The sequence below is a fragment of the Prionailurus viverrinus genome, chromosome A1 (genome assembly GCF_022837055.1).
Source record: "Prionailurus viverrinus isolate Anna chromosome A1, UM_Priviv_1.0, whole genome shotgun sequence".
Lineage (NCBI taxonomy): Eukaryota > Metazoa > Chordata > Mammalia > Carnivora > Felidae > Prionailurus > Prionailurus viverrinus.
In genome coordinates, this window is record NC_062561.1 from 15498793 (window position 1) to 15508311 (window position 9519).

At 38.8% G+C, this 9519-nt stretch overlaps 1 protein-coding gene across 1 annotated transcript; it reads left to right on the forward strand.

Moving 5' to 3' along the window:
- The first annotated feature begins 8665 nt into the window (after positions 1-8665).
- Positions 8666-8989, forward strand: SERTM1 (serine rich and transmembrane domain containing 1). The gene has a single exon (XM_047828621.1). The coding sequence runs from the start codon at positions 8666-8668 to the stop codon at positions 8987-8989; it is 324 nt and encodes a 107-aa protein (XP_047684577.1).
- Positions 8990-9519: the final 530 nt, after the last annotated feature.

Genomic DNA, 9519 nt, shown 5'->3' on the forward strand with positions numbered 1-9519 from the left:
TAACCATGGATTAGTGGGCATAATGAGCTGATGGTAGCAAATATGTGAGGTTTTTCCAATGCCATTTGAAAGATTCCTTTGAAGAATCAGGCTTCTATCATTGTATATTTTTAAAAGCTCCTAACATTTTAGCTGACTTACAAATATCATACCAAGCCTATTTTCATTAATAGCTTTGGGGACAAGTCATTTTTCCCCGCAACTTGTATGTTGAGAAATTCCAAATCTACTGAAAAGTTGCAAGGATAATAACCATGCATACCTATAGATTGTTTAACTATAGACTTTAACTAGACTAAACCAATTGTGAACATTTTGACATATATGCTTTATCATATTTCTTTCTGTATGTGTGTATAAATGTGTGTGCTTGTTTTTTGGGTTGTTTTTGTTTTTGTTTTTGGCTAAAACATTTGAGTGTTATTTGCTGATATTAGGATACTTTTTGGCTACAAACTTTAACATGCATTTCCTAATAACAGAACATTCTCCTATATCACTTAGGAAATTTAATATTTATATAATACAATTATCTAGTGTGCTATCTATGTTTAAATTTCCCCGGTTGTCCTCATAATGTCCTTTATAAGAAAGCCATTTTTTCTTCTAATTGGCCAAAGGATCTTGCATTGCATCCGGGAATGGATCTTGAAATCTGCTCCCTATTTCTTTTTCTGAATATTCATCTGACTCCTAAATAATGTAATATGGCCAAAACTGGCTGTATCCAAAACAGCCTGCCTAAGCTGCCAATTACTAATCATTCTTCCTAAATACCCACTTTACTGTGGAAAGCATCATCACTGACTGTCAGCCGTAGAGGACCGGGAAAAATGGAGAACTTATTTAGCAAAATTCATATGTATATATTATGCCAAATACTGGGCTAATATCCAGAAGGGATGGGCAATTTACATACTATGTAATCAACTAAGGTTCTATTTGTAGTTATATTATGAGGGACAATGGCTCATTAATTCAAGTAAATGCTGTGCCTTGATTAAAAATGTCATCACGTAGAAACTCTGTGAGCTTGAGACTTAAAATGTAAGACCTAAAACATTTATATACATTTGTAATATTCAAATCTATTTTTAAGGAGTAGACTATAAAGCATCTTAGTTTAAACAAATACATAACTGTATTTGTAGTTGTCATGAATAGTGACTTGCTTAATTATTTGATAATACTCAAGTTCTTTTCAGACAACCTGTGTCATCACTTTTTGTTTTTTAATTGTACCTATACATGTGATTTTATGGATAGAGGATAGCTATTAGTCTTTGGAATACTCTTATTTGCAAAACCAGAGAACTGGATATATTATATAATTTATATTCCTCTCTTCCCTCTGCTTCAATTATCAAGATATTTTAAGTAGAGGTGAAGTTTGGGGGTTAATTTATGGAGTGAATGAAATATTTACTACATATCCATTGTTATAAATTGAAAGTTTATGAGATGATGAAAATTTATAAGAAAATACATATAAAACAATAGGCATTTACAAAAAGAGGCAAACCTAAAGGTCCTCTTTAAACACATTAGTTTGGATGCCTATGGGAGACGGAAGGAAATGGAATGAGGAGTCAAGATAAAGAGGAATCAATGAAGACAATAAGCTACAAACTGAGGAATGTACCTACTTAAAGAATTAGGCAGCAGTAGACCCAAACAAAAGTACTGGTTGGGAGGAATACAGTATCACATTTTCCCCAATTATAGTGAGTGGTCCATGGGTGCCCACTTGTGAGGAATCTGCTTAGACTTAGAGGGGACTTCATTAAATGGCTGTTGAAAAACAAACATCCAGGCTTTTCCCTATTCCCTTACAGCAGTTTTAGAGGAACCCACAGTTCCCTGGAGCCTGAGAGAGGAGATTGGGGATACGTAGTGGTCTACATGTAAAGATTTAAAGAAAACTGTAACAATCACAAAATTAGGTTTACAAGGACAAATTTTCCCAGTGTCATACTCTATAAGGGGACTGTTACGAGAAATTCCTGATTAAACAAAAAATATATTAGAGCTAAGTTATTTTAGAGGCAGAATGACAGACCATGGAAGAGGAGAAAACACCATTCCATTCTGCTACCAGAGCATGATTTAATGAAAAATTTTTTATATGTGTCCAATCTTATTAAAAATAAGTAAGGTTTTTAAGTATACTAATGGTATGATTTAACCAATTTTAGCTGCTCCAGTTCTGGTATATGTGCTGCGGGAGAGTACACTAGCTGTTTTTCTTAATACACTTCTAAAATACTGGAAAAGATCAGATCCTAGTGGAGGGCGAGAACTGACCTGAAAGCCCTTACTAAAAATACTATAACATCTTGAAAGGCCAGTCTTGCTTCCTGCCTTCTTTCTTCCCACTGACTCATTTGGACATTGCTTATGATCCTCAAGTCATCATTTCTCTGGCTGTTCGCTTTTCCTTTAAATCAAGTGTTTAAGCACAGTGACCTTTCCTCCCTCTCCGTAGAAGATTTTCATTGTTCTGCTGCTTCTTACTCAGCAAGTGCTTCCTTCAGCCTTCAGGGTGCTACTTTTCTCATTCTGATTTGGATTAATTGTGTTAGCCTAGATGGGTCCAATATCCCCAGAGGGTAGGACCCGAGCCCTTCCTGGTCTTTTCTACACATCATAAAAGAATCATGACAATGCTATGCCTAGACCTGTCTTTGTATTTGACCTGTTTTTTAACCAGAAAATTATGCATTTAAACTATCTTATTCTAAAAGAGTGACATTCTTTTATTCTTACGAAGCAGTGTTTTGGTCGTGAAATCTTCACATGGAATATAAATACAACAAAAATTCATTAAGAATAATACTTTGAGGGGTGCCTGTGTGGCCCCGACTTCGGTTCAGGTCATGATCTCACGTTGGTGAGATGGAGCCCCGTGTCGGGCTCTGTGCTGACAGCTCAAAGCCTGGAGCCTGCTTCGGATTCTGTGTCTCCCTCTCTCTCTGCCCCTCCCCTAATCACATTCTGTCTCTCTCTCTCTTTCAAAAATAAATAAAGATTAAAAAAAATTTAAAAAAGACTACTTTGATTTCTCCAGAAAAACAGTGTTATATAAATGCAAGGGAGGTCATACTATAATTACATTTGAGGTTGTACAAGATGGATGGTCAGTCATGTGTATATTCCCTTTTGAAATACTTGCTTGTATACATGTTTTTTTTAACTTCAATCTACACCACTTTGTATATCAAGAAAGGTATATTCTGAATATTTTGTGAATTATAATTTATGTAGATAACGATTTTTTAAAGAATTAGTACAAACAGTTCATCTAGCATAAAAGCATTCTGAGTATATTTATTTTGTTAGGGAAATATTTTACTGGGCCTGAGGGTAATCCAGATTACCCTTACCACCAAGTCCTCACCAAGATAGAGAGAATTAGGAGACTGGTCTGGATCTAAAACAACTTAAAGACCTACCATAGAAATTGATTTTTTTAATGTTAAAAAAAATTTTTTTAGCTGATACTAAATTATTACTTTGTCATTTTAAAAATTTTCACCAAAGTACTATGAAAAAGCTCTGACTATATTCTGATCATTCATTTGAACAGTAGATAAAGAGAACTGTTAATTTTAATTTTTTGTCTAACATTATCAGTCCAGATCCATGAATTCCAGTGTATTATTCAGAATCTTCATATTCTATATTTCTTCTCACAAGATGGTCTTCAAATTCAATATTTGATAATACATAGACTCAGTTTATTTCATCACTTGGTTTTATTTTTTATTGGGCTATGACAGGGAATCATAAACAGAATTCACATATAATTCTACCCTGCTAAGTATTATACTGACAAGAGCAGTTCTCAGACAAATATATGGCTGAATATATGGCTGAATCATCTTTGAATAATTATAGCACATAAGACAATAAACTTTATTTTCATTATTCCAAGACCAGGGGTAAGTATTTGCAACTGCAAGTGACAACTGACATTTAGAGAAGTGTGGGTGGGGCATATGTATGTCAGCACCAACCTTCTCTCATCTAGCATGACCTAAAAGGCCATCAGCCAAAGAGAAAGAGTTCAGAGAGAAGATAATCGTGCAAATAGTAAACGAATGGCTCGAGGTCTCACAGAAAGCATATTGTTTTTTAAGTAGAACTAAAACCAGCTTTGCTTACGTGTGATAAGGTCCCTACTAGATTTTGGAAATGATAGTTTCTATGTGTTCTACAGAGAAAGAGATCCAGTATATCATTATGTTAATCAAATTCGACATTTGTAGACGGAAATAAGGATTTTACCATGTCAGGTTAATAACTTATCAACTCTATCAAATCATTACTGATGGTTTGAGAGGACAGCCTTTTGGAGAATGACATAGCAGGACTTGCTAATGATGAAAAGCTGATTCCGACATCCTAACAGCCAGGGTACTCTTTATGTCTGCAAGGCAACAAAGCAGCTTATCCCAGTTTTCCACAATAAAAACCTTTCAAATAGTTGTTCTTCACATAGAAATGTATCGAATAAAGGTCAGAAACAAAGCAATTGCCGTGCCAGATTTGAGGCTGACTGTGGGCTGAGCTGTGGACACCATTACGTTGTAGAAGTCAAGGCATGGCGTTGGCTCCACCCATATGCAGGCCACCAGAGGTCTCGCAGTGCTTGTGTGTGCAGACTCAGAGGTGGGGGCCTGTCGGCTCTTTTTCCTTTTACCAGGCATGAAGTACGCGTCAGAGGGTATGCTTTTGTTCTTCTGAAACTTTACAGTTCTCATAATGACCCCATGGGAAGGAACGCTTCCATTCTTCCAGAGGACTCACAGAGGCATGGTGCTGAGTGTCCTGGAACCAGAGACCCCCCAGTCTGCCCTGTCTCTACTGTCTCTCCATCTCCCTGCCCCACTGGGCTCATGGTGACATTACACATCCGCTCTTCCTCACTTAAGTAGGTGACTGCCTTTTGTAGATTCCTCCCCGGCACAGGTTTTTATTCCAAGAGACAAAGGGAAAGCTGGCCGATCATGAACCAAAATATTTACACAAATCTTCATTTGTAATGTTTTGATCTAGCTGTCTCATTTCCCTTTCTCAAATATCACTTTTTGAGGGTGGCTCAGAAAAAAAAAAAAAAGAACATCATAATGCCCACGTGGCTTTAGGTGCCACCTGAAATGAGAGGACATCGATGCTGCCCTGAGACAGGTCAAGGCTATGCATTTAAGATGAAGTCTCTCTCTTCTTTTCTTTAAACCTAATCTGTTTGGGAGAAATGGCCCAAGGTGCATCATCCTGAAACATTTGTTTGATTTCATTTTCACAGTTCTACCTTTGGCCTCATTCACACAGTCACAAGGCCTGAACATGTACAACCTGCTTCATCCTGAACATTTATACACAGATTGTCAAAACATTCACCAGAGAGAAGGAAGATTCACCAAATTTTTAAAACTTGAATAAGAAAATGAGAATCAGTGCCATCAAAACTAAAACAGTCTCTAACAGTGCAAATATTCGGTGGTTTCAGAGAGGACAGTGAAACAAAATTTGCATATCTGTCATTTAAAATTAAGAAGTATTCTGGAAATGATATTAAGTCTGAAATACTGGGAGGAAAATATTTAAAGGAGAAGGTATTTAATTGTGAATTGTCGGACAATTACACAAACTTTCATTTGTTCATTTCTACCATTCTTCCAAGACCTCTTAGAAGATCAGATGCTCTCCCCAAAACTTCTTAGCCTCCTTTCCTGTAAACCCATTTCACAGACAGTTGAGGCCCACAGGGGCCCTTTTGTCTGAAAGTGAAGATCTTCTTGATGTGAAAAGTTTCCTTGGAATATTTACAACGTAAAGAGATGCCTTTGTTTTAAAAAAGTGGTCTGGCAGCCAGCTGTGAGCTTCTCCACTGAACTGCTGACACCCTAGTGACACTGTCTGTGCCTCCAGCTCACCCCCAGAAAATGACAGTGTTGGGTAGCAAAGGTGGCTTTAGAAAAATCATCCAATTCCAGCTGAATCTATGACCTGCATGTGTCAGAACTGTAGGACCAGCCGAGACTTTGAAAGCTCTTCTAGCCTTTCTAAGCATTCAGAAGGAACTATATGTCTACTGGGACTTTACGTGGGATGACCTTTTATAATTTTTTAAGTATGTTTATGGAAATGTTATCACATCCTAGCTCAGGACCTCTTGGTGAGGTAGGGAAGGTGAGTTTTATTGCACCAACAGGAAAACTGAAATGCCAAGAGTGAACAGTGAGCTTGCCCAGAGTAAGTGGCAGGTAGGAGCTAATGATGCAACTCTTCATCATTTTTCTCTTCCCATCACAGTTGAGAAAACTAAGAACACAGTTCAGGCATGGGGTCTAGTCCCTAGTCTGTCACTGTCTAGCTGTGTATCCTGAGTAAATCATGTCTTTGTGGCTCAGTTTCCTCATCTACAAAATGAGAATAATAATTCCTGCTCTACCGAGTAGCTGTGAGGAACACATAAACTGCTTAGTCCCCTCGTCACCCATGCTAGGAAAATAGGATGTAAAATCCTTACTACTCAAATGTCAGGAAAATTGAGACCAGATGGTATAAGGAGTGAGGATGGGCAGAAACCCCACGTCCTAGCTTATCTTTTAATGAGAGGTTTCTTTTGTCAGATCAGTTAGCTTCTTTCTCTCAGTTTCCTCAGCTAGATTTAGGAGGTCTTTCCAGAATACTAAGAATATTTCTTCTTATTCATCCTAGTTTTCTTTCCTAATGATCTTGCTGCCTCTGAGACTATTTTCCCTAAAGATGAATGGCTAGGACATTTACATAAAAAGGCAAGGGACTGCCAAATCAGTGTGACACATTTTAGTCCCCCTGTGACTCTCTCTCTCTTTTTTTAAGGATCATTAGGAGCCTGTAGCAACTTAATGGAATTAAAATCACCAAGCAAAGTATAATGAGGAGTAGGAGTCAAATTACTTTAGGAACTACTAAGACACTGTGTGTGGCCTACTCAGAGGAACTCACTAAGATCATTAGCCTGCATGACACCCAGCAGGGACAATCTTCTCATAAGTGTCCCCTGCTTCCCAGGGATCATTAATGCTGCTCAGCTCTGGCCACAGTGGCCAATGTCAGACCCTCAAAGAATCAGCCACTTAATTAGATCTGGAGTACAGAAGGGAAAAGCAAGTTTTCAAGATAAAATGCAGGGCAGAGTTTAGGAAGAGGGAAAGCCAGGGGCAGAGTGGATTTTTCACATTAGCATTTCATTCTATCTGACAGGAGGAGGTTTAGAAATTTACAACAAAGGGATCTAATGCCACAGAGAGCTAGGAAGAGCCTCTTTTCTCGTCTTGAAGAGTCTTCTGCCCAGAGGGATCGATGCATTCCGCGCCTCCACGTGGACTTAGCGGGCTGGAGGCCGAGGCAGAAACCGACTGTGACTTTGCCAGTCATGGAGGAGAGGGTGTCTGAGACATGCTACACCCACACTCGGAGCCTGGGGAATCATGCCGTCTCCTGCTTGCTACCTGCCTGTCAGTCTGCTTTGCCTGTGTGTTCCTCACAAGGACCACGTTAGGAGCGAGAACATGGTCAAGGGCATACTCTGCCTCCCGGCTGCCAGAAAATCATGCCTTCTCCACACCCAATAAACACACATACACACACTATCAACTCATTTTGGCCCAACCTCTACAATTCACAAAGTGCTTCCATGGCTGTTTTCTTGATAACACAGGTGGGACAGGTGCTATACATTTTACAGATGGGAAAGTGAAGCTCAGAAAATGTAGGCAATTTGCCCAACTTCCCAAAGGTAAAAGGGAATTCAGACCTCAAACCTAAGTCTCTTGACAGCAAATCTTGTACTTTCCATCACTCAGAGAGAATCCAACCTTTTTTCTTCTAAATTAATCTGAAGTTTTTATTCAGTGCTAAAGTATGCACTAGAACGTACACAGGTAGATAGAAAAGAAATATGAAGAAATGGCCCCTCATTTCAAGGAGATGAATTTTTATAAACAAATCAGAAAATTATAAATGTTCAACGAAAAAGCAAACTTACCTGCATGGCGTGATTCTTCAAAGTATAGTAGAGATAAATCCTGGCTGGGAAGGTGCTAGTGGGCTAGAGGTGTGCAGAGTTAATTTTCTGGAGAAGAGAGGTTTGGCACTGACTTTCTGGGTCCTATTCTCAGATCATCCACTTGGAGCATCTGTTGAAATCACAGCAGATGGAACACATCAGAAATGTATTTTCCTTTTTACTTATTTTAGTTCCTTGGAGAATCCTGGTACCTGGGGTACTGCAGCGGTAAAATGAAATAAAAGTTTATTTTTATATCATCATTTGTAATATCATAAGCATTACCTGTTCCTGGAGAAGTAATTTCATTCCCTTCCCTTCTTTAAGTGAAAACTGGAAATAAGACTGAAGTGTGATATTTTGTGAATAACGCATTCAGTTGTTCTTTTTTGTTGTCTGTTTGTTTTTGCAGGGCCAATGGACACCTGATCCCCTGCTGCCTTTGTTTGAAATCCAAGAAGTTTCCTTGTGCTGATTTAACTGCCTGCAGTCTTTTCTATCATAAAAAAACAAAACAAAACAAAACAATGCTGATTCTGTCCATTTTAACCCCTGTGTGAAACTGACTTTTAACATACTTGTGCGTTCTTTGACCCTCCATGAAAGATGTCTGAACCTGGCTCTTCATCTGTATTTTCGGGTAACGTGGAGAATGGAACTTTCCTTGAGCTCTTTCCTACATCCCTGTCCACATCGGTAGACCCTTCCTCAGGCCACCTGTCAAATGTCTACATCTATGTGTCCATATTCCTTAGCCTTTTAGCGTTTCTGCTTCTGCTTTTAATCATTGCCCTCCAGAGGCTCAAAAATATCATCTCTTCCAGTTCCTCCTACCCGGAGTACCCAAGTGATGCTGGTAGTTCTTTCACCAATTTGGAAGTCTGTAGTATTTCCTCTCAAAGGTCCACTTTCTCAAACCTTTCCTCATGAAGAAAACAGAAGAATTCTTGAATGCTGCAGCAGCCTCGGTTTTCCCTTGCGGGAAGTATCACATGAAATAGTTGCTTCATGAAACAAATAACCCCCTTTCTTTTCCAACCAATGAGACCTGTGTCTCCTCCTTCACCCCTAATCTCTCCTTCCAGTCATGACGCTTTCCATTTGTGAATGTAGGAGTTGATGCTGACTCAGAGAAATGTGTGCAAACCTTAAGGGGCAGAATTTCACACAAACCACCTGACCAATCCGGAGCGGACTTCTTGAGGGTGGATCAGTTCATTTCACTCTGCTGGACACCCGAGGCGGAAATCACGCGAGGCGGCCTCACAGTGGGTGCTGGATACAGACTCTTGCCCTTCATTTCCCTTACAAAACTGTGAAACCAACTGAGCTGGCAGGAACTGGCAAAATTAAGTCTGAGCTACTTAGAAGACATTTTCCATATTTAAAAGATAAAGTGGAAACATCAAATTAAAAAAAAAATCAATTTAGATTTAATGTATAACATTCCTATAACCGGA

Bases quoted from the DNA above. Each gene is read 5' to 3' on its own strand.
- SERTM1 (XM_047828621.1), top strand. From the start codon at position 8,666: ATGTCTGAACCTGGCTCTTCATCTGTATTTTCGGGTAACGTGGAGAAT.